General features: G+C 39.2%; 1 protein-coding gene across 1 annotated transcript in view; it reads right to left on the bottom strand.

The window, feature by feature from the left end:
- TRANK1 (tetratricopeptide repeat and ankyrin repeat containing 1) overlaps nt 1-26,745 on the bottom strand; it is a 126,458-nt gene that overhangs the window by 91,259 nt on the left and 8,454 nt on the right. The window contains exons 3-7 of the mRNA XM_053600052.1: nt 20,296-20,446; nt 17,803-17,921; nt 14,612-14,695; nt 14,259-14,397; nt 11,980-12,111 (exon numbers count right to left, since the gene is read on the bottom strand). Coding sequence (XP_053456027.1) covers nt 11,980-12,111; nt 14,259-14,397; nt 14,612-14,695; nt 17,803-17,921; nt 20,296-20,446 — 625 coding nt within the window. The remainder of the gene's footprint in view (nt 1-11,979; nt 12,112-14,258; nt 14,398-14,611; nt 14,696-17,802; nt 17,922-20,295; nt 20,447-26,745) is intronic.

Here is a 26,745-nt window from a genome sequence, read left to right on the forward strand (position 1 = left end):
TATGTATGGTCATTTGTTATATAACATAGAAAACTAATACAATTACTACAGTACACTGTTCCAAAGGAGATAAGAACTCCTGACCTCTAGAGTATCAACCCAAGAGACAATTAAAACCAGTTGATGCCTGCGAAGCCCCTTTAAAAGGCACTATAATTCACCCCTACCTACCTACTTCCAAAATTTTACTTTTATGTTTAATAATTATAGAAAATTTTACTATATTTATATTGTTTGGATAATCTATGTAGCAATAACTTTAGTAATACTTTGTTTTTGTTTTTTTGTAGAGACAGAGTCTCACTTTATGGCCCTCGGTAGAGTGCTGTGGCCTCACACAGCTCAAAGCAACCTCCAACTCCTGGGCTTAAGTGATTCTCTTGCCTCAGCCTCCTGAGTAGCTGGGACTACAGGCGCCCGCCACAACGCCTGGCTATTTTTTGGTTGCAGTTTGGCCGGGGCCAGGTTTGAACCCGCCACCCTCGGTATATGGGGCCGGCACCCTACCGACTGAGCCACAGGTGCTGCCCAACTTTAGTAATACTTTAATCCAAAAAATATTTAACCCTTAGAGCCTTACAATAACAGGAATCTTTTAAAAATGTAAAGTTACACAAGAACATCTGTTCCACAAGAGTATCCCTGAATGATCAATAAGACATTCAAGCATAAAATATATTAGGGAAAACTTTGAGAAAAGTAAACTGCAAATATGATCCAAAAATAGGAGTTCACAAGTTGAAATTTCTGGCCATTAAAGAGCTTGTTCATGATTTTTTTGGTTTATTTTATTGAAAAGTAAATTTATTTCAGGTTAATGTGAGGGTACTAACAACCAGGTCGAAATATTTGATTTTGCCTGAATAGTATTCCATGTTATGCATATACCACAATTTGTTAATCCATTTCTAAGTTAATGGACATTAAGGCTGTTTCCACATCTTGGTGACTATAAATTGAGTGGTGATAAACAATTTAATGCAAATGTCTTATGATAAAATGATTTTTTTTTCTGGGTCAAGGTCTAGTAGTGGAACTGTAGGGTCAAATGGGAGATCTAATTTGAGTTCTTTGAGGATTCTCCATACTTCTTTCCAAAGAGACTATATTAGTTTATAGTCCCACCAACAGTGTAAAAGTGTTCCACTCTAGCCACATCTGCAGCAGCATCTGCAGCTTTGGGACTTTGAGATGTGGACTAATCTTACCGGGGTTAGGTGATATCTCGGGGCGGTTCTGATTTATATTTCTCTGATGATTAGGGACAATGAGTATTTTTCATGTTAGTCATTTTTCTGTCTTCTTTGGAGAAAATTCTATTCATGTCTCTTGCCCAGTAATAGATGGGACTATTATTTCTTTTTTTGTTGATTAATTTGAGTGCTCTGTACATCCTAATTACCAAGCTTTTGTCCAATGTGTAATATGCAAGTATCTTTTCCCATTCTGAAGGTTGTCTATTTGCTTTGGTTGTTGTCTCCTTAGCTGTACAGAAGCTTTTCAGTTTAATTAAGTCCTATTCGTTTATGTATTTTTGTTGTTGCAATTGCCACAGAAGTCTTCTTCATAAAACCTTTCCCCAAGCCAATATCTTCCAACAGTTTTTCCCACACTTTCTTCTAGCATTTTTATTGTTTTTCATGCCTTAGATATAAATCTTTTCTCTACCTTGAATCAATTTTTGTAAGTGGTGAAAGGTGTTGAGTCCACACTCAGTCTTTTATAGGTGGTTATCTAGTTCTCCCAGCACCATTTATTGAATAGGTATTTTTTTTCCCCAGCGTGTGCTCTTGTTTAGTTTATCAAAGATCTGGTAGCTGAAAGATATTAGTTTCATCTCATTTTCCATTCAGTTACAAATGTCTGTCTCTATTTTTGTGCAATACCATGCTGTTTTGATCACTATGGACTTGTAATATAGCCCAAAGTCTGGTAGGGTGATGCCCCTGGCTTTGTTTTTATTATTAAGTATTGCCTTGGTTACACAGGGCTTTTTCTGGTTTCATATGAAATAAAGAACTATTTTTCCAAATATTCAAAGTATGATGTTGATATTATAATGAGGATTGCACTGACTGAATCCATAGATTGCTTTAGGAAGTACAGACATTTCAACAATGTTGATTCTTCCCAGCCACAAGCATATGTTCTTCCGTTTGTTAATATCTTCTGCCATTTCTTTCCTTAGGGTTTCATAATTATCTTTGTAGAGGTCCTTCGCCTTTTTGTTAGGTATATTCCTAAGTATTTCATTTTCTTTGGGGCTATGGTAAAGGCAGTTGTGTCACAGATCAGCTTCTCAACTTAGCTGTTGCTGGCATATACAAAGGCTACTGATTTGTGGACACTAATTTTATATCCTGAGACATTACTGTATTTTTTGATCACTTCCAAGAGTTTGTGGTTGAGTCTTTGTTTCTCTAAGATCATATTATTGGCAAAGAGTAAAAGTTTGTCCTCCTCTGCCGCCATTTGGATGCTCTTTGTTTCCTTCTCTTGCCTGATTGCATTAGCTAGAACTTCCAGCACTACGCTGAGTAGAAGTGATGACAGAGTACATCCTTGTCTTGTTCCATTTCTAAGTGGGAAAGCTTTTGATTTTACTCCAGTATGATATCTGCCGTGGGTTTGTCATAGATGGCTTTCATCAGCTTAAGAAATTTGCCACCTATGCCTATTTTCTTAAGTGTTCCTGTTAAAAAAGAATGCTGAATTTTGTTAAATACATTTTCTACATCTACTGAGAGGATCATATTGTCTTTGTTTTGCTTCTGTTGATATGGTGAATTACATTTATGGATTTGCATATGTTAAACCAGCCTTGAATCCCTGGGATGAAATCTACTTGGTCATGTACAATTTTTTTTATTATGTAGATGTAACCTATTGCCTAAGATTTTATAGAGAATTTTTGTATCTATAGTCATTAGTGAAATTGGTCTGAACTTCTCCCTTTTAGTTGGGTCTTTTCCTGGTTTTGTATCAGGATGATGTTTGGTCCATAGAATGTGTTGGGGAAGAGTCCTTCCTTCTCCATTTTTTGCAAAAATTTCTGCAGAATGGAAATAAGCTTTTCTTTGAAGGTTCAATAGAATTCTGGGGTGAAGCCATCTGGACCAGGGCATTTTTTTTGTTGGAAGATTTTTTTAATGTTTCTTTTATCTCAGTGCTTGATATTGGTCTGTTCAAGAGATCCATTTATTCTTGAGGATTTGATCTTCAAGAAGATATGATCCTAAGGAGAGGATATGATTCTAGGTACTGATCCATTTCCTCCACATTGTCAAATATCTGGGCATATAGTTTCTTGTAGTATTCAGAGATAATCTCTTGTATCTTTGTGATATCTGTTGTTATTTCTCTTTTATCATTTCTGATTAAGGTTATTAGAGATCTTACATTTTTGGTTCTAGTGAATCTGGCCAAAAGTTTATCAATTTTATTTATTTTTCTGAAGAACCAACTTTTTGTTTCATTAATTTTTTGAATGATTCTTTTGTTTTCAATTTCATTAATCTCTGATTTGGTTTTGGCTATTTCTTTTCTTCTGCTTGGTTCAGGATTATATGGTTCTTATTTTTCCATTTCCTTAAGATGACTAATTAGTTTGTTTATGTGTTCTCTTTCTGTTTTCGGATATAAGCATCTAATGTGATAAATTTCCCTCTTAAAACTGCTTTTGCAGTATCTCACAGGATTTGATAACTTGTAGCTTCATTGCTGTCATATTTGAGGAATTTAATAATTTCCTCCATCATCTCTTCCTGGATCCAATTGTCATTCAGCATACGGTTCTTTAACTTCCAAGCCTTTGTGGGGGAATGAACGTTTTTGTCAGAGTTGAGTTCCACCTTAATTGCCTTGTGGTCTGAGAATTATACAACGTATACTTTTAACTCTTTTAACTTTAAATTATTATTTAAATTTCTTTCAATTATTTAAAATTCTTTAAATTTTAATTTTGTTGAGGTTTGGTTTGTAACCTAGGATGTGATCTATTTTGAAGTATATTTCATGGGCTAATGAGAAGAATGTATATTCCTTAGCTTTGGGATCATGTGTTCTGTATGTCCAGTAAGCCCATTTGTTATAGGGTCACATTTAAATCCTTTGTATCTTTGTTTAGTTTCTGTTTAAAGAATCTGTCCAGTTCTGTCAGAAAGGTGTCAAAGTCCCCGGCTATTATGATGTTATAAGATATCATATTGCTCAGACCAATCGAAGTCTGTTTCACAAATTTGGGAGCATTTAAGTTGTGTGCATAAATATTTAGAATTGAAATGTCCTATTGTATTGTTCCCTTGACCAGTATGAAATGACCATATTTCTTTCTTAACTTTAAATCCACCTTTGCTTTAAATCCACTTGTATCTGAAAATAAGATCACAACACCTCCTTTCTTCTGATTTCCATTCACTCAAAATACTGTTTTCAATCCTGTAAACCTGAGTCTTGATTTGTCCTTCAAGGTTAACTTCATTTCCTGGAGACAACATATGATGGCTTGTGCTTTTTTATACAATCAGCCAATGTGTGCCTCTTCAGTGAGGAATTCAAGCCATTAACATTTATTGAGAGAACTGATAAGTATGATAGAATTTTATTCATCTTATTTTGTGGAATCCTGTGCACTAGCTGCCTCATGGTCCCTAAAGGGAGTTGTTCTGTTTTGGTTTTTTCTTATTGCCGGAATTTTTCTGTTGGTTCCTCCCCATGTGTGTTGTCTTCTTATTCCCCTACTTGCCCTACTTTTTTTGTTCTTACTGCCTGTTTTGATCTAAATAACCTTATCTCAGAGCTTACATGTTGAGATGGTCTCTTTGTATAGGACCAAAAGGAGCAAGTAGGGAGAAAGATGAGGAAAAGAAAGAAAAAAGAAAAGAGAAGGAAGAAAGAAAGAGGGGGGAAAAGGAAGGGTGATGAAGAAAAGAGTTGAAGAACAGGAAAAGAGGACAGAAAGAGAGAATGAGAGTGACAGGAGAAATGGTATTGTTCAGGACAGTGCTAAGGTCATACCTATAACTCAAGGATTTGGTGGGTGGGGTGGGGGCGGGGCTGGGCTGGGTGTGTCCATCAAAATCAGGACCTTCTTATCAGCCCGAGAAAAGCCAGTCATAACTCTGCCAAATATAGGAATAGAAAGAAAGAGAAAAAGCAAAAACAAGAAAGAAAGTAAAATAAAAAGAAAAAGAAAAATTCAGGAGTGTGGACTTGCCAATACTGTCTTCCCAAGGCCGAAGGTAGAAGGACTCCTTAGACTGTGATCTCTTGGCCTCCTTAAGCCAGACTACTCCTGTGACCTCCCAGCCAGACCAATGCCATGACACCCCAGCAGTCAGAGAAAAGAGAAAAAAAATAAGAATAGATAAAGAAAATTTAAAATACAGTTGTATTAAATAAAGGAGAGACAGAGAAGAGGAAAACAGAAAAAAGAGAAAACAAAAACAGGGGAATATCTCAACTGTTGTATGAGTGATTTATATGGGAAAGATGAGAAAAGTAGAAAAGTCTCTTTTGAAAGAGAGAAAGAAAGAGAGAAGTGAAATAGAATAAATTAAGTGCAAATACTGTAACCAAAAATACAGGAGCCTTGTGATATCTGTTGTTATTTCTTATCACTTGCTTTTGATGAAAGTAAAAATGGAAATTGAGAATAGAACCAACCAAATTAGAAAAACAAAAACAAAAAAATACAATTAGCCAAAAACAGCAATAACCTAAGCAACAAAGAAAAAGAAAACTAAAAATACGTACATACATACGTACATATATATGCCAAAGGGAATAACTATAATAGGAATATATATACACATTGCAACATAGTGCCAGGACACTAGGTGGCGCTGTGGTTTTAGGAGCCGAAAAACACAAACCTCTTTCTAGTTTCCCAGAACAGGTCCTACCTTCTGGTTCACTTAGTTGTCCTAGGTGAGAGCCTTATTGTTTCCTCAGCATTCAGCCCCCCACTGGGCTGGGGTCTTAAAGCTCTCCAGAATCCTTAAGAGGTAGTTCTCACAGTGCTCCCTGACAATAATTCCCAGGGAGTTGTGGGAGCCACTCAACTTGCCCCAAGAGTAGAAGCCCGATATCAGCGGTGGTACAGAGTCAATCGTGCTTTAGGCCCATGCTTTAGGCCTCTGCCACAATGGCAGCCCAGCTGGCTGCCATGACCTTCCCACAATGTCCCGCAAGCCAACAAAGTGATGGTAAATCCATTCCACCCAGTATTCAAACCTGGTTGCTGTACACTGTTTGAGTCCATCTACTTTTCCAACCTTTCTACTCAATGGTGAAGCTTCCCCTAAAATCCAGGAACTGCAGAAAGGTTTCCTCCCATCCCCAGACCTCTGTGAGGGTACTGACCAGTCCCCATTGGCTCCCAAGCACTGGCCTACTCAGTCAGTCCTCCACAGCTCCAGATCTCCCGCTGTCTCCTGCAGTCCACCACTGCCTCACTAGGCTCCCAGAGCAACAACTCCAGGTAGGTTCCCCACACCAAGTAAGGCTGGGTTCTCTCTTTTTTTCCCTGCATGCTGGGAAAAGCCAGCAGAGAGATCCTATTAGTCTGCTATCTTGCTCTGCCCTTCTTCATCATGACTTTTAAAATGGATATTGGAGGATATCAAATTGCTGTGGTGTTGTATTCTGTTATATGTAAGTAAAGAAGTAACAGTTTTACTTTATATCAACATGTCCAAAATCCAAAAAGTACCTTTTCTTACAATTATTCAGACTCACAAATAAAAATTTAAAAATCCCAATGTAAACTTAAAATCATGTATAGGTTTTCAAAATTCTTTTTTTTTTTTTCCTTAGAGTTTCATTTTGTCACCCTCAGTAGAGCATCATGGCATCCCAGCTCACAGCAACCTCAAACTCCTGGGCTCAACAGATCCTCTTGCCACAGCATCTCAAGTAGCTGGAACTACAGGTACCTGCCACAATGCCCAGCTATTTTTAGAGACAGGGGTCTTACTCTAGGTCAGGCTGGTCTTGAACTCCTGACATCAGGCAATCTACCTGCTTCAGCCTCCCAGAGTGCTAGGATTACAGGCAAGAGCCATTGCAACTAGCCCCAAAATTCTTTTAAGGGGATAAGGAAGCAAAATTTGAAGACCACTGACAAACTAGACTTTTTCTTTTTTGGCTGGTTGGTATCCATTTCTCCTTTTCCTGAGGATGACCCAGTTTTCATTTGAGAAAGTACCTCTTTCCCCTCAGCCTACCTGATTTGATGGAGTTAACACCAGACAAACAAACCTGTTACCACCACATCCCTCTCCACTGTCCCAGCAGTAACATCTCACCAGAGTCCGGCTAATTAGATCATCCCATCCTCTGGCTGCCCCTTTCCCTCAGCTCTAGGAGCCAATGCCTCACCAGGACTGACCCATCAGATCATTCATCCACAGGATCTAGCCAATCAGATCATCCCATCTTCTAGCTGTGTCCCCCCCCCCCCCAGCTCCAGAGAAAAAGACCTCATCAAGACTTGGCCAATCAGATCATTCCATTCTTCTGGCTCTGTTCCATCCCTCCTCCAGGAGCTAAGACCTAACCAAGACCTAGAAAATCAGAGCATTCCATCATTCTAGCTCTAGTGATTGGTTGAGACAGGACATGTGACCAAAGTCAGGTCATTAAAACATCCTGATAGAACTTTTACTGAAATACAGATTGGGAGGAGATATTCTCTTTGTCTGAGATAGACAATTTGGAGAAAATAAGCCAGAAAGTTCTGGATGCCTCAAATGAAATAGAACCTGCCTGAGAATGAACCTATCACAGAAGAACACAGAACTAAGAGGCAAGACAGATTCTTGAGGACACCTCTGGACTGAGATCTGAGCTAAACTCTTGACTCTTCAGTCACATGAGTTAATAGAGTTCTTTTCTTACCTCAATCAGTTTGAGTGTCTGTAGTTTATAACCAAGACAGATGCAATAAACCTCAATCCATCCTCACTTCTTCAATTCTAAGAAATGACATGTCTAGGGTTTAGGTCCTTCTGGTGATTTCCTAAGACTCTGCCCTTCTGGCCCTCTCAAGTCACTATGTACCAGAGCCAGTAGTACCATCATAACAGCCAGTACCACCCAAAATACTAACAGAACGGAAGATTTCTAAGGGCCTACTGATGCTGCAATTACTTAAAAGTGGTGTGTTTAAAGTTTAGGCCATTATTAAAGAATTTGGAGAATTTTTGATTCTACATGTACCAAAAAATACTCAAGATGGAGATAATCTCAGACAATGTTGAAGCAACCTTTCTGGGATTCAAGTTAGCAATAGCTTTCAAAACCAAAACACACAGCACTATGCCAAATTCTTGAACACGTATGTTTTTACTTGTACATCAGAAAATATTTGCAGAAGAAAACATAAAATATTAGTAACATTCATTCCTCTAGTGGCTAAAGGACAAAGGTAGGATAGTATACCTTTTGTTCCTTTTTATTTTTAAATGTAATATACTTAAAATTAAAATTTATTCAAATAAAAGAAGTATGGAGAATTCTCAAAGAACTAAAAGTTGAACTCCCATTTGATCCTGCAATCCTATTACTAGGTATCTACCCAGAAGAAAAAAAAATCATTTTACCACAAGGATATCTGCACTGGAATGTTTACTGCAGCTCAATTCACAACTGCCAAGATGTGGAAGCAACCCAACTGCCCATCAATCCATGAACAGATTAACAAACTGTGGTATATATACCATAGTACTTAAAAAAAAGTACTAGTGACTTTTCTACATCTTTTGTATTTATCTGGATGGAGTTGAAATATATTCTTCTTAGTAAAGTATCATAAGACTGGAAAGACAAATATCCAATGTACTCAACAGTAATATGAAACCAATATATAAACAACTACTTGTCTACACAAAAGAAAAACACAAGTATATTCAAGTGAGGGGGAGGGGAGATGAGAGAAAGGAAAAAAGGGAGGGAGGAAGAATGGTGATTGGCAAGTTCTCAACTAACAAACACAATATGAGGTATTCAGGACACCCCCTAGGTGAAAGGCTCAACTACAAATTGAACTTCACCTTAGAAATTAAAACAATGCAACCTGAACATTTGTACCCTCACATAAATCTAAAATTAAAAAAAAAATGTAGCCAAATAAATGTACAAATCCTTCAAACAAGCAATTTCTCAACTAAGAAATCATTCTATAAATACATTCTCACTGATTCACAAAGATAACTGTAGAAGAATGGTCCCTGAGCATCCTTTTCAATTGCAAATTAAACTAAATAACATTTAAACATCCATCAGTAGCATATGGTCACAACAGAGAATTCTGTGAGCTGTTACCAAAATAGTCGTGCAGGTTCCATTAGGAAAGATGACTAAGACACATTGCCCAGTTAAAAAAGCAAGTTGCTGAACAGAATATAGAGTGTACTCACATTTATATTTGAAAGGGAAAAAAATTGGCTTTGTAAATAAATACACATACTGCCAAGATCCACAAAAAAAAATGTTTTAGTAGTTGACTTTGTAGAAAAGGATTTACTTTTAATCATATATTCTTGTGAAGTGTTTGAATTTTATTTTACTAAAAACATGAACTTTTAAATATTTCCCCTTTAAAAATGTTTTAACTGAAATATAGTTCAAATATCATAAAATTCATCTTTCCAAAGTATAATTCAGTGGGTTTTAGTATATTTATAAAGTTGCGCAACTATCATCCCTATCCAATTCTAAAACATTCTCATCACCCCAAAAAGAAACTTTACACACATTATAGCAATCAATCCCCACTCCTACTTTCCAAACTCCTGGAGAACAATAATCTGCTTTCTCTCTAGAGATTGCCTTATTCTGGAAAGTTTGTATAAATGGAATCATGTGACATGTAGCCTTTTGTGTCTAGCTTCTTTCACTTAGCATGTTCTCAAGGTTCATCATATTGTAGCATGTATCAGTACTTCCCTTTATGGCTAAATAATATCCTACTGTATGGATATACCACATTTTATTTATCCATTCACCAGATGATGAAGATGTGTGCTTTTCTACTTCTTTGGCTATTAGGAATAATGCTACTCTGAACCATCACATACATGTTTTTGTTTTGTCATATTTCCATTTAGCTTTGACATATACCTATATATATATTCCCAGGTCTTAGGGTAACTATTTAGCTTTTTTAGTAACTGTTAGAATGCTTTCCAAAGCAGACGCACTGTTTTTCTTACCCACCAATAACGTATAAAAGATCCAACTTTTCCACATCCTTGTCCACAGTTGTTATTGTTCATCCTTTTTTTTTTTTAATCTTAGCCAGCCTAGTGGGTATGACATGTATTTAAAATTTTTTAGAAACTCCAAAGGATCTACTACCTTGAGGTGTAGTAGGGAAAGATTTTCCAACCCTAGCTGCAAATCTGGGAGTAATAAGCACATAAAACAACACATTGATAATTTTGACTACATAAAAAGAAAAAAATACATAACAAAAAAGATCAATGTCAGAAGAAAATTGACAATCTAGGATAAAATATTCATAATATACTGTATATTGACACTATAGATGTCAATATACAGTATGAACTAATGAACAAAGAATTTTTTTTAATTGAGGACAAAGGACCAAAAAACATAGAAAAATGGAAAAGAAACATGAACATATAACTCACAGAAATAGAAAAATGATTCTCAGGCACAAAAACAAGTTCAAACTCACGCATAATTAGAGAAATGCAAAGTAATACAACACTGAGATAACAATTCTCACCTATCAGACTGAAAAAACTTTTCAATCATGACAACAAATTCTATCGGTGTGCCTGTGGGAAAGAGGCACCCTTATCCATTGTTGGTGATAATGCATATCAGTGCAACCCTCCTGAAAACTTGACAAGATCTAACAAAACTACATATGTGTTTATGCATATGAACTGGCATGGAGTGATTTCCAGGAATGATAAAAGCAAAGTGACAAAAAATATACAATAACTCTTAAAAAGAAGGAAATGTAAGAAAACGCATGTATTTTGCTCCTTACTGAAAAAGTAATACAGGAAGAATAATACTGATATTTAAAAAACTGATTCTCTACAGGCATGGATGGGAAAAGGACAGAAAGGAGGAGATGTGAAAGGGTTGGTGGAGTAGGAAGGAGGAAGTGATACTTCTGTAAGGATACCTTACAAAGTTCTAAAGAAAGAAAACAGCAATTTCCTACTCACCAGACCAGAGGTCTCCAATTAGAGTCCTTTGGGCTGTGTCTAGATCACAGGCATTTTTAACTATGAGCTATCATTTGAACACCATAAGATTTCAGTTTTTAAAAATCCAGATTCCCAAACATCTCTTGCCATCAGCAAATGACAGCCAGCCTGGCTCCCCCAATCAGCTCTAGGCTATAGTAGCACCAGGCACAATCTCCCCACCACTCCTTGCACTGCCCTTCCACTAAGGCTGAGGTCCATTACCATTATGGAAGAAATGTTTTTCTTCATCCAAAAAAGAAAACAAAAACTGAGAAAAATGAGTGACATCAGAGAACTCTGTGGGAGTGAACACAGTCCTCCTATTTCACAGGCTAACAAGATACATCTGTGTCAAAAGAACCAGCTTTTCCTGGCACGGGCCAGCCTCACTTTTTAATGTAGCCTGCAGGGCCCCAGATTTGGCATGAGATAGAACATGTATTAATTATGTGATGAGGGAGAAAACAAATGCAGCAACGAGCCCATACATATCCTAATCATTCACCTTCACAGAAGCCACTTAAAGGTGGAAGAGCACATGGAGCCCAGAATTTTTCCTGCTTTCACCCCACCTCCTCCTTTATGCATACAGCTCACTCTCCAGCTGATTAATTCAAGGGAAAGTTTAAACTCCCTGAGTCATCCACAGGAGAGAATGGATAAAACACAGAAACCAATTGTATGGACCTTTACAAGCTTAACACCATCCAGCCCACAGCACCCCCTCCAGCGTAGTGCTGCTACTTACGCTTGATAAGGTATCCTGGGGAGTGGGCGGCAACGACATGTAGGACAGTACATCCATCCTCATCCTTCTGGTTGATGCGGCCTTTCCACTCAGGTTTGTGGTCCATTAACCACTTGAAAAGATGGTTTTCCCCTAAAGGGAATTAAAATTACTTAATGTAATTAAAATTACTTAATGATGTTATCTTCTGCATAATGAAAATCAGCAAAGCAAGTAAATGTTTACCACACGAAGGTAACCAAATGAGGATTCCAACATATTTCCACTCACCACTAATAGGTGTGGGAGATATGGGAGTTTGTAAATTAAAAGGATGAGTTAGGTCAGATTCACTAGAAGCCTGAGACAGGGATTCCTAAACATGTGATTGATTGAACTAGAGAGAAAGAGAGTGAGGGAGCAGGACAGGGCAGGGAAGAGAGCTAAGCAAGATAGTAGTCCTCGCTGGAGTCACTCCAGTCCAACCCCTGAGGAGCTTTGGAGTAAGAACTGCACCACAGCCTTGACCCATTCTGAGGGATGAAAGCTGACCTTTTCAGTCCCCATGACAGTCAGTCAAGAACTACAGAATGCCCCCAGTGAGCAAGGCAAGGTCCTGAGAGAACCTCCCTAGGAAGTGTGCCTGTTGACAAAAGAGCAATTCTTGAGCCAAGAGGGCAGCTGTGAGTTGTTAGCAGCCAACACTGATAGCAGGTGGGGGTAGAGGGTACTGGTGGTAAAGAGGATCTGGACTGGGCACCAACAGTTTCCACTTCACTAATCAAGACAGTATTTCTGATTATCTTACTCCTACCACATTACTATCAGTAGGACATATATTTTAAATTCTTTACCCAGCTTCCTTCTTTGTAGTTCCTGAGCTCTTGCAAAGCCACACACCTCCGCCAACTCTGTGACACCACCTATCACCATGTCAGAGTTGTCCTCTGAGAAATGAATCAGGGTAAACTCGAAGGTTTGATCCTAACAATACCACCTGTAACTGGAGGAGCTAACTTAAAGAGTAGACACAATGGAGAATTGTGACATTCATAAATGCAGGCACACTTCTCTGTGTTCTAGTTTCCTAACATGAAAGTAGAAGAGTTAAATGGCTTTTAATCAGGCTTTATTTTTAAATGTTTTATCCACCAATCCCTGTATAAGAATAAAATCTCTTCTGGATTCCCCACTACGTGAAACAGATAATAGCACAAATCTGGTAAGGCAAAAATGAGGATGCCACCTCACCATTCCCCCATTCTCCCTTTCCTGGGGAAAGATGATACAGCCTGTAAGAAGTAAACTAGACAAGTTCTCTTGGCACCTTCTGGCTTTAAAATGGTATGGGTAAATGTCCAACAGTGACACCACATACTAGAAGTAAAAACAAACTTCTGTCTTCAGTGTATGTGTGTGTGTTAATGATAAAAATATTTAAAATTTTAAATTCTAAATCCTATAACCAGATAATAAAGTTTTAAGAAAAGAATTTCATGGGCTGGGCAGGGTCACTCACACCTATAATCCCAGCTGAGATGGAAGGGAGACTTAGGAGAGACTGAGATGGAAGGATCCCTTGAGGCCAGGCATTCAAGACCTGTCTGGGCAACATAGCAAGACCTCATCTCTACAAAAAAATTTAAAAATAAAGCCAAGTAAGATGGCATGTGCCTACAGTCCTAGTTACTTGGGAGGCAGAGGCAGGAAAATTTCTTGAGCCTAGGAGTTGGAGGTTGAGTGAGCTATAATTGTGTCACTGTACTCCAGACTGGGCTTTAAACAGAATGAGACCCAGTCTTTAAACAAAACAAAACAAAAAAAGAACTTTATGAAAACAGCAGTCCTTTAGAAGGACACAACCAAACTGTACCAGCAACTGGCCACATTCCCCTTGGGATCTCCCCAGCCATGGTCCCAGAACACAGCAGTCAGCAGAAAATGAATATGAGGAAAAAGACCAAAGTTGCCTTCACCAACAGGAGGAGTGCTGCCCAGCAGTAATTGTCTATTCGAAATCCCTTCCTGGGTTCCCAGAGCCCCACCCTGCTGCCAGGACCTGTCTAGGAACACAGAATACTTTCAGTTTGGGCCTCCTGTAGCTACTAGATCCCAGGGGAAATAAAAATGATGCTGTTTACCTGCTGCTTCATTCATTTGATAATCAAATTAATCAAATCATTTGAATATTCTACATTAGAGGGGATAAATACTCGCTTCATTTGAGCTCTGCTGAATCCCAAAACTCAGAGCCCAGAGGTAGAGGGGCTTGGAGGGTATGTAACTGGGAGAAGACTCACTCGCTTGAATACAGAGTCTCATGAGGGCATGAAGAGGGTATGGTCCTATAGTCTCAATACTTGCACCAATGGAGATGAGCCACTGGACTAACTTAGGAACATGTTCCATTTTTTCATAAACTCCAATGAAGACATATTTCTGGAAAAAAACACAGGAATAATCATGGAAGTCACTACATCAATATGAAACTTTAAACTCCTTCACCCACAAAGTTTAGAATCAATAAAACCTCAATTAGCCATGGCCCAATTATAAATAACAAATTTGTGGTGAGGTAATTGAAGGGGAAGGTCCCACATACAAAGCCAAAGTGGCCTGATTTGAAGCCATATGGTTCAAGAAGCCACTTTACCTCAAAGAGACTTCTCAGTGATAACTCTGGGACATGGATATTTCTTGGTAGTCGGTCTTTTTTTGCTGACAGAAGTAGAAATGACTGGTGGGAAGGGAAAAAAAGAACAGGTTGAAATAATGTTCCCCAGAGGCTATTAGAGCAAGAAGGTTATTCTAAGCAAAGTAAGCAAGCAAAGAAACAAATAACCCACACTCTAGCCTTCTCTCTCTCTCTCTTTTTTTTTTAATTATTGTTAAATCATAGCTGTGTACATTAGTGCAATCAAGGAGTACAATGTGCTGGTTTCATATACAATCTGAAATATTCTCATCAAACTGTTCAACATAGCCTTCAGGGCATTTTCTTAGTTACTGTATGTAGACATTTGTATTCTGCATTTAGTAAGTTTCGCCTGTACCCATTCTAAGATGCACTGTAGGTGTGGCCCCACCCATTACCCTCCCTCCACCGAACATTCCCCCCCTTCCCCTCCCTTGGCCCTTGTCTCTTCTTAATGTTACCTGCCACGTCTTTTTAGCCTGAGCCCTGAAAATCAAAGTCTCTGTCTAATCATCCTCCTGTTTTTGCTAAGGTCCCTCCATATTTCCTACTGAGGACAAAAGCAGCTGATGTCATGCCACACTTCAGAGAGTATAGTGGCAGTGAGTTAAAAAAAAAATGCTCTGCAATCTCCTTAAACCTTAACAAGAATTAGACTTAAATCCTTTAGAAGTATCCGACCCAATCAATTCTTTGGCACATCAGAGTTTCATAAGCCCCAAGTATTTGGAGCCTAATATACCCTACTGAGTGGTGTGCTAGACCTGGCTCCTATCAGCTAGTGAGCTGATTGTGCACATCTTTTCCCAACTCTAAGTCCTGTAGGTCACATTAGACATAGAAATTAGCCATTACAGTATGGAAACTGGCAAATGCTACAAATCAGGACTTTTTTTTTTCAGACGGCCAACTGTTAAATCACTTACCTTATCTGAAATCACTGAAGAGAATGAATCTCAGAAGTTAGACTTTTCCTAGGTTGCACAGCACATCCTAAGAAGATCCCATTGACATCATCTTGGTATGCCAAAAGGTCTAAGAATTCCAGGCTTTGGTATGCCCAAACTGGAAACCCAGTCTCAGCTCCAAAGTCCCTCATTTATGCTCTTGCCAGTAGACTCAGTTATAAGAAGCAAGACTATGGCTACATCTTGCTTCTAGTTTCTTTCAGTTTGATGCCCATTCTCAACTGTTTACTCTAAGCAATCCCAAGTGCTCACATTCAATCCCAGATGATAATGTTCAGGGTTCTTACAGTCCTTATTATTTGCCTGACTTTTGTAAGATGCCTCTATCTCCAATATTTGGGAATTACCTAGCACTACTGCAGACTGCATGTTACACCTGCTTCTTGGGCTGGACTGGATTCCGAGGCCTTCCCTTGGCTATCTGGGTCAATTATCTATTAGGAGTTACCTGGCTCTCATTCTCTCACTCCCACCAAGGTTATGTCCACCCCACATTGGGAAGAAGGAACGGAGTTATTTCCCGGGTGCTGTAAATTGAACTGCATTTCTGTAGCACTTGGAATCAAAGAATTTCAGAATGTTTTTAAAATATAAAGTTGCAAAGATCCTTATAGATCTCTTAGTCCAACCATTTTATACAAAGAGAAAATATTTCAAATATCTTCTAACGAGGCCCTGGATTTCCAAATTCTGGTTTCCCAAGAGTCCTATCTGCTTTCCTTAACCCCAATGCCTCCTCTCTCCAGATCTTTTAATATGGGGAGAAGCTTCGGGATACCCATGGCTGGATGTTAGAGGATTCCTATGAGCCCCCTAAAACTATATATATAACTGTCTGAGCACACAAAGAAAACCCATAGATTTCCTTAGATTTCAAATGGAATCTGTGACATTGCCAAAAACTTAATTCTCTATCCTAAAGTCATTCAACCTGCCTGGATCTATAGTCCTAAATAGGTTATCCTTGCCTTGGTGACTTTTCTGGACTTCTCAGCTTAGAAAACCCAGAAGGCCCTTTCTAACCAAACTCCCAGCCTTGTTCAGCTCATTTTTATACATGCCTATAGTGCATCATCAATTATCACTACCATTCACTACCATTGACATTCATATACCAAGTATTATAAAACTTCTTAGTCCAATGCCTGGCACACACTGTAAGCCTTCAACAAATATTAGCTCATATTACTATTACGTGATGATCTAGTCCATTATTTCTAATTCCTACCAATCTTTGAGAGTATAAGTTTATATGATGCAACTTACAAATGAGCAAATGAGGCTCAGAGAGGAGGTAATGAGCCCAAAACAGTAAGTGAAAGATTACAATTCAAGGACACGTCTGTGTAAAACTGAAGTCCATATCCCATGGTTCATTTGCTCCTGATTCCATGGATTCCTGGCCCTGGGTTCAGGTCCTACCCTGATATGGTTCAGATGTTTGGCCCCTCCAACTCTTATGTTGAAATTTTAACTCCAGTGTTGGAGGCAGGGCCTAGTAGGAGGTATTTGGGTCATGGGGGAAGATCTCTCATGAATGCCTTGGTGCTTTTCCTGCACTAATGGGTGTGTTCTTCCTTGACCTGTATTAGTTGACACAAGAGCTGGTTGTTTAAAGGAGCCTGGCACCACCTCCTCTCTCTCCTGCTCCTGCACTCACTATGTGACACACCTGCACCCCTTCACCTTCGACCTTGATTGGAAGCTCCCTGAAGCCCTCACTAGATGCAGATGCTTCTTGTACAACCTGCAGAAGCATGAGTCAAATAAATCTCTTTTCTTTATAAATAAACCAGCCTCAAGTAGGAGTAGCAGGTCATCTGGGCCCACACTAGCTAATGCTAGTATAAAAAAGACTGTGAAGATGAACAGGCAACTATTTTATTTTACTAATTCCACCTTATCATTAGCACCTGAACTTTACATTTTTTTGATGACAATGGAGATACAGAGCAAGGAGTGAGGTTGTAGAAAAATACAATGTAAGTATTTTTCCCATCTTTAAAACTTGATGATTAATCTATCTCAATGACTTTCCACCTTTAATTTATCTCACTAAAATGTTATTCTGGTATTAAGACAAACAAATAAAATAAACTATAATTCCTCAGTGTCAACAGCAAGCCAACATGTAATCAAGAGTATATTTTCCCCATAAAAAAGCCATCTCCTTTTACTTACATGCCATAATCCTTTCTTTGCCAACTTTTCTATTACAGATTGCCACACTTCTGTTGAGAATCCATTTGTGAAAATATGATCAAAGCAGGGCAAGAAACTTTGCAAAACAATGGAGTCACCTAAAAGGAAGTTCCATAGTTAAGAAATGTTAACATAAGGAAAGTCCAGAACATTTGGGAAAAGGTCCTCCAATTAAGGCCACACATAGACAAATGGTAAATTAAAGACACCAGAAAGAAAGCATTTTCAAAGTGGGATAAAGTCTTTAGTAATTGACTTAAGTGGCAGGATTTTTTTTTTTTTTTGAGAAAGGGTCTTGCTCTGTCCCCCAGTCTGGAATACAATGGCCTCATCACATCTCACTACAACCTTGAACTCCTAGACTCACGTGATCCTCCTGCCTCAACCTCTTGAATAGCTAGGACCACATGCATGTGCCACCACACCAGCTAATTTTTCTATATTTTGTAGAGATTGGGTCTCACTTTTGCTCAGGCTGATCTCAAACTCCTGTCCTCAAGCAATCCTTCCACTTCGAACACCCGAAATGCTAGGATTATAGGTATGAACTACTTAACATGGCCAGAAATGGCAATTGTTTTAAGTTCACCCATAAAAATCAATCCCCTAAGAGTTAGGCAGCATAATGTGAACTTAACTTATCCATTTGACAAGCCCAGTGATGTATGTTTATATTTAATCCCTCACACAAATCACTAAGGCAGGGCCTATTATCTCCATTTACAAAGAAGGAAATAGAAGCTTAAAGAAAATTACAAAACTCACTTACTTTGAAAAATGTGACAAATATTATTGTTACCCAACAGATTAGAAATTATGACAAATGAAGGTAATATTCATGACATCATGCAGCAAGTTCACGACAAAAACCAAGACTGGGACCTAGATCTACCAACAGTTTTACTCAATACACATTCTTCTAACCCAGTGGCCATCTACCTACTACATCTCATGATCCTCCAAATCACATCTTGCAAGCTCATGGGTGAGAGTGTCCAAGTGTCAGATAACTTGGTACTTCTTCCAGGATTATTAATCTCAAAAAATAAGTATGAAAACAAATATACACTATACAAAAGGATACAAAATTTCCATAAGTTAATCGGGCCCTGAACATACATTCACCCTTCAAAGAGGGTGGGAATATATTGGACACATTGCTTTAAGAAGTTCTGTTAACTGTCCCCTTTCCGGCTGGGGGCAGAATGGAAACCACCCAGGTTATCTCAAGGGGAAATCAAAAAGCAGTTGTTTGGAATTCCCATAACTCCGGCCTGGGTTATAACAAAAGAGTAACTTTTAAAAGACACAGAGAAGACAGTGAGGAAGTGCAGGGAATAGGCAAAGCCATCATACTAGGAGGTAAAAAAAGACCAGCTTTGGCCACTGTAGGCAAAAGACCAAGGGGATAGCTATGACCCATTAGTCTTTATATAAAGACTTCCTGCTTCTCCATCTGGGGGCGATGGCTGTGCCTGCCTCTAACTTTTTCCTACTTCCTGCTACTCTCTCACCCCATCTCTGTGCCAAATTTGTCAAAATCTGTGGGACTACATTCACAGACCACAGAAGTGAATTTCCCACAATACCAATGGGAACAGCTAAATGAGTAACAGATGATCAATTGTCAGCAGTAAGTGCCCTCATCTGAAAGATAAGACTGTCTCTCAGCTATGCTAACATATCCCGTTTTTCACAATCTAACATCTCTGAAATTGGGCCATATCTTACAAATGGGGTTGTCTCTTATAGGCAGAAGATAAACAAATGGCATAGCTTAAATCAGCTCCACTTAAATTTGATCAAACACAATATTTGAAGACGGCAGCCTGGTTATTGGCAGAAGTTTAGACTGCACCCTCACTTAAAAGGCTCATACTACATTGTGCTTTACAAGTTTCTGGTTCTACCTAATCTGAGCCACTGACAAAGCCATCTCATGGGCCAGGTCATATAACTAGTAATCTAATGCAGCAATGCAAAAGGGTTCCCTTCCTCCTAGACTGAGCATGTGAGTCCTCTGCTGATGCTGTGTGGGGCAATAAGCATCACACAATGATGCTGAGCACTGATTATCAGCTTTCACAGGATCCTACATCAGACCTTTCAAGTTATTTTCATAGTAAACAGATTATTTTCTCTACATATTAAAGAAACACATGTGAAAATCACAGGAAAGAGCAAAAGTCACATAAGACAGTTACAAGAATAAATTTAAAAATCTCTATGAATAGCAACACAGAACACTTAAGGGATCTGAAATGAAGCTCCCAAAGCTTTAAGTCATTTGTACAAAAGGACTTTGTTGTTTTTACAAAGGCATTAACTAACGAAGCTTCCAAAATGCTTTCTAATATGCAAACCAGTTTCATTCAAACTACATAAATTACCCACAAAGAAATTATCTTCCCAGAAGCCTGAGTACCCAGGAACTATTCAAATAAAATATCAAGTACTCCAATTCCAACTTACCACTAATAGTGGTGAAGACTCCAACAAGGAAATCAGCAACCTGTGTCTGATCGTGACTGTTCTGAAGAAGTCGCAGACCCTCAAAAAACATGCGAGCAGCTTCATAAGGCTGGAGCAATCTCAGCAAGGAATAACCAGCGCGGTAGTATCCCTGGAATATGGGGAAAAAAAGCAAAACAGTAATGCACTACAACTCTTTTTACCTGCTGCTGGAAGAAAACGTGGGAAAATCTAACTCCAGAAGTCTTACTTCCATGTAAACATGGACATCTAACAAGCAATGGATATAGGGTTTCTACATTCTATATTCTGTACCACTATTTTCCTGTCATTTTTTAAACTGCCAAGAAAATAATCATTTTTAAATCCATGACTTACACACTATCTAACATACAAGACACACAGAGGGAAGTAAGCCTGCTTCCATTTATATGTGTGGTTTCGGGAGACAAGATGGCTTACTGAAGCCAGATTTCCACAGAGGCTCCCGTCCAGAAGGAGAGTTAAAGGATAGAAATTTAGCAAGTAACCTGGTGGATTTGAGCTGCACCTAGAGGGAAGGTTGAAGAATGCACATCAACCCCGCTGAGGTGAGCTGCAACCCCAAGGATACAAATAAAAGGTACAAAATCCATCACCAAGTGGACAGGAGTCCGCTCCCCCATGAGAATGGCTCGGAGTGCCCCACAAACAAATGAGCAGAGTTCAAAGGTCCTCCCACTATACTCCACAGGAGAGACCCTCTAAAAATTGGACCTACCTCCCCTACTAGGGTGCCACGGCATTCTCCTGCCAGGCATAAAACTGTGTAAAACTGTATATATTCTCTACCTGCAACTCTGAGCTCCCAGCACTCCCCTCCACTCTCACTCTGAGGTTTGGAGGCCTGTCCCCCAGGAGTCCAGATTCCTGGGTGATTTCTTGAGGGGTGTGGACAGGGCCTAAACTGCAGCTGGTCAGTGCTGACTTTGGGGCACAGGAATGAGGAGAGGATGGTCGGCTAAGAGGGAACCACACCGGAGCAGCAGTGCCCCGAGGCACAAAGCAGCAGCCATCTTTTAGCAACAATAGGGCTCACTCCCGGATATTCTGAACCCACACCCCCTGTCACCCTGGGAAACCAGAGGAGGCCGGGCATCTACTCAGGTGGCAACCACCACGGAATAGATCTGCCTCAGAAACACAGGCCCCATGAGTAAAGGGTTTGCCTGAGGTGGTACCAGCCTGGGTGGAGCGCGGGGACTAGAAACGCATGCGCAGAGCCGGGAAGTTCCCAGGGCGGGGCTGACCCAGAAGACCACTTTACTGAGCCTAAGATGCACCCGGCCCTCAAGGGATTGTCAGCCTATAGACAAAGGAAGACAGGAGGCTAGAACTGACAGGTAACCAAGTACAAACCTGCAGGAGCAAAGACAGGGCCTGAGGCGCAGGCTCTGAGAACTCAAAACAGCTTCTCTTCTGCAGGGGAATTTAGCAGGGACAGAAGCAAATTCCCGCAAAGTTGTTCTGTTCTGTTCTGTCAGTAACATCAATCGGTGTGGGGCTGGAACTGACTGAACACCCCCCAGCCTCCATCAAGTGCCCGAGGTTGTCAGGCCTTATCTCCCCCTGCTAGATAGAGGCAGAGTGCAGCAGACTGGCTGAGCAGAAATAGATTTCCCTGTGATTCAAGCAGGTGCAAACCCCAAGAGTATCTATTCACTACAGGCAACTGGGTCAAAGCCCTGCGGGACTATCAGTAACTGGGTGTCACAGAGGTGCAAGGTGGGAAAGGAGGCATCCACCTTCCCAGACTAATCTATTTGCTGGGTAGGTCCTCCTGACTCCACGCAGCACTAGAGCAAGCCATATCAGACTAGTCACCAGACCCCTGCGATCCAGTTGCCAGAGACCTTTTAAACTCTCCCACCTGAGACAGGTGCTCACTGAGACAATTGACTTGGACCTTTTGAACTGAGCCAATCACCCGACGACTATTCAGGTGGGGCCCTGGGTGTGTGGTTGTAGGAAGGTTTGATTTTCCTTCTCCAATTGTTGCCTGTGGGGGGCGGAGTGACACAATTGCTGGTATTTCTCCACAGCTGACACTCCAACCCAGAGTAACTATTTCGCTAGGGTTGAAAGAGACCAGCTGAAAACAAGACAGAACCACTTAGCCCCACCACACCAAACAGGTCCCCAGTTTCTCAGGCTATAGTATTGTACGGGCCCTCGACGAAGCTCCAAGGGAAAAATCAAACGGTGTAAAACAATCGTGGGCCGGAATCAGCGGAAAAACTCTGGTAATATGAATAACCAGAATAAATCAACCCCCCCAAGGAAAGATATGGCAGATGTAACTGAAGATCCCATTCATAAACAGCTGGCCGAGATGTCAGAAATCAAATTCAGAATTTGGAGTGCAAACAAGATTAATAAAATGGAGGAAATTTTGGAATTAGAAATTCGAGCACCAATTCAAAAGTCGGAATTAGAAATTCGAATAGAAATTCATAAGTTGTCTCAAGAATTTAACAAATTTAAAGACTAAACCACCAAATACTTTGAGGCACTGAAGCAAGAATTTGCAGCCCTCAAAGATCTGAAAAATACAATAGAAGCCCTCAGTAACAGAGTGGAGCAAGCAGAAGAAAGGATTTCTGACATTGAAGATAAAAAGCCTTTGAACACTCCCAAACTCTCAAAGAGGAAGAGAAATGGAGAGCAATATGGGTGAATCTCTCAGAGATCTCTGGGATAATTTGAAGAAGGCTAATATCCGCCTCATTGGAATCCCTGAAATTTATGAAGTCGCCTTGCTAGGCACAGAGTCCCTTTTCCATGAAATTATGAAAGAGAATTTTCCAGACATGCCAAGAGATTCTGAAATTCAGATAGCACACAGTTTCAGAACCCCAGCACGACTCAATCCCAAATAAGACATCTCCCAGGCATATCATAATTAACTTCACTAAAGTTAATATGAAGGAGAAAATTCTGAAAGCAGCCAGACGTAAGAAATCCATTACCTACAAAGGAAAAAATATTAGAATGACTGCAGATCTCCCTGCTGAAACTTTTCAAGCCAGAAGAGAATGGCCATTGACTTTTAACCTCCTAAAACAAAATAGCTTTCAACCCCGGATCCTTATCCAGCTAAACTGAGTTTCATTTATGATGGAAAAACTAAATACTTTAACAACATTCATATGTTGGAAGAAATTTGCCGTAATCAAACCAGCTCTTCAGGATATTCTCAGACCTATCCTCCATAATGACCAGCCCAATCCTCTACCACAAAAGTAAACTCATTCAGAAACTTTTGATCAAACTCCAACTTCCACAGTGGCAAAAGGATTAAATGTGTCCATTGGACTTTCGAAAAACTCAATACCCAAAATTTTACCAGACTTATCAATATTCTCCATGAATGCGAACAGCTTAAACAGTCCTCTAAAGAGGCACAGGTTAGCTGACTAGATACAAAAACTCAGGCCAGATATTTGCTGCATACAAGAGTCACATATTACCTTAAAAGATAAATATAGACTCAGGGTGAAAGGATGGTCATCCATATTTCAGGCAAATGTTAACCAGAAAAAAGCAGGCATCGCAATTTTATTTGCAGATACAATAGGCTTTAAACCAACAAAAGTAAGGAGGGCAAGAATGGTCACTTCATATTTGTTAAGGGTAATACTCAATATGATGAGATTTCAATTATTAATATCTATGCACCCAACCAGAATGCACCTCAATTTATAGAGAAACTCTAACAGACATGAGCAACTTGATTTCCTCCAGCTCCATAATAGTTGGAGATTTCAACACTCCTTTGGCAGTGTTGGATCAATCCTCCAATAAGAAGCTGAGCAAAGAAATTTTAGATTTAAACCTAACCATCCAACATTTGGATTTAGCAGACATCTACAGAACATTTCATCCAAAAAAAACTGAATACACATACTTCTCATCAGCCCATGGAACATACTCCAAAATCGATCACATCTTAGGTCACAAGTCTAACCTCAGTAAATTTAAAGGAATCGAAATTATTCTTTGCATCTTCTCAGACCACCATGGTATAAAAGTTGAGCTCAGTAACAACAGGAATCTGCATACTTATACAAAAACATGGAAGTTAAATAACCTTATGCTGAATGGTAGCTGGGTCAGCGATGAGATTAAGAAGGAAATTGCCCAATTTTTGGAAAAAAACAACAATGAAGACACAAATCATCAGAACCTCTGGGATACTGCAAAGGCAGTCCTAAGAGGGAAATTTATAGCACTGCATGCCTTCCTCAAGAGAACGGAAAGAGAGGAAGTTAACAACTTAATGGGACATCTCAAGCAACTGGAAAAGGAAGAACATTCCAACCCCAAACCAAGTAGAAGAAAAGAAATAACCAAAATTAGAGCAGAATTAAATGAAATTGAAAACAACAGAAGTATACAATAGATCAATAAATCAAAAAGCTGGTTTTTTAAAAAGGTCAAGAAAATAGATAAACCTTTGGCTAACCTAACCAGGAAAAAAAGAGTAAAATCTCTAATCTCATCAATCAGAAACAACAAAGACGAAATAACAACAGACTCCTCAGAAATTCAAAAAATCCTTAATGAACATTACAAGAAACTTTATTCTCAGAAATATGAAAATCTAAAGGAAACTGACCAATACTTGGAAGCACTTCACCTTCCAAGACTTAGCCGGAATCAAGTGGAAATGTTGAACAGGCCCATATCAAGTTCTGAAATAGCATCAACCATACAAAATCTCCCTAAAAGGAAAGCCCGGGACGAGATGGTTTCACGTCAGAATTCTACCAAACCTTTAAAGAGGAATTAGTACCTATACTACTCAAGATGTTCCAAAATATAGAAAAAGAAGGAAGACTACCCAACACGTTCTATGAAGCAAGCATCACCCTGATCCCCAAACCAGGAAAAGACCCAACAAGAAAATTATAGACCAATATCACTAATGAATATAGATGCAAAAATATTCAACAAGATCCTAACAAACAGAATCCAGCAACACATCAGACAAATTATACATCATGACTAAGTCAGTTTTATCCCAGGGTCTCAAGGCTGGTTCAATATACGTAAATCTATAAGTATAATTCAGCACATAAACAAATTAAAAAACAAAGACTATATGATTCTCTCAATTGATGCAGAAAACTTTTTGATGATATCCAGCATCCCTTCATGATCAGAACACTTAAGAAAATTGGTATAGAAGGGACATTTCTTAAACTGATAGACGCCATCTACAGCAAACCCACAGCCAATATTGTATTGAATGGAGTTAAATTGCAATCATTTCCACTCAGATCAGGAACCAGACAAGGCAGCCATTGTCTCCACTGCTCTTTAATATTGTAATGGAAGTTTTAGCCACCGCAATTAGGGAAGAAAAGGCGATCAAGGGCATCCAAATAGGGTCAGAAGAGATCAAACTTTCGCTCTTCACAGATGATATGACTGTATATCTGGAAAACACCAGGGATTCTACTACAAAACTCTTAGAAGTGATCATGGAATACAGCAGTGTCTCAGGTTAAAAGATCAACATTCATAAATTGGTAGCCTTCATATATACCAACAATAAAAATAGAGTCCTTAAAAACAGTTAAGGACTCTATTCCATTCACAGTAGTTCCAAGGAAGATGAAATGTTTGGGAGTTTATCTAACAAAGGACATGAAAGATCTCTATAAAGAGAACTCTGAAACTCTAAGAAAAGAAATAGCTGAAAATGTTAACAAATGGAAAAACATACCATGCTCATGGCTGGGAAGAATCAACATTGTTAAAATGTCCATACTTCCCAAAGCAATACACAATTTTAATGCAATCCCTATTAAAGCTCCACTGTTATACTTTAAAGATTTTGAAAAAATAATACTTCATTTTATATGGAATCAGAAAAAACCTCAAATAGCCAAGACATTACTCAGAAATAAAAACAAAGCAGAAGGAATCACGGTACCAGACCTCAGACTATACTATAAATCTATAGTGATCAACAGCATGGTACTGGCACAAAAACAGAGAAGTAGATGTCTGGAACAGAATAGAGAACCAAGAGATGAATCCAGCTACTTACCGTTATTTGATCTTTGACAAGCCAATTAAAAACATTCAGTGGGGAAAAGATTCCCTATTTAACAAATGGTGCCGGGAGAACTGGCTGGCAACCTGTAGAAGACTGAAACTGGACCCACACTTTTCACCATTAACTAAGATAGACTCTCACTGGATTAAAGATTTAAACTTAAGACATGAAACTATAAAAATATTAGAAGAAAGTACAGGGAAAACCCTTGAAGAAATCGGTCTGGGCAAGTATTTTATGAGGAGGACACCCCGGGCAATTGAAGAGCTTCAAAAATACACTGGGACCTGATCAAACAAAAAAGCTTCTGCACAGCCAAGAACACAGTAAGTAAAGCAAGCAAA

Source organism: Nycticebus coucang, chromosome 8 (genome assembly GCF_027406575.1).
Source record: "Nycticebus coucang isolate mNycCou1 chromosome 8, mNycCou1.pri, whole genome shotgun sequence".
Classification (NCBI taxonomy): domain Eukaryota; kingdom Metazoa; phylum Chordata; class Mammalia; order Primates; family Lorisidae; genus Nycticebus; species Nycticebus coucang.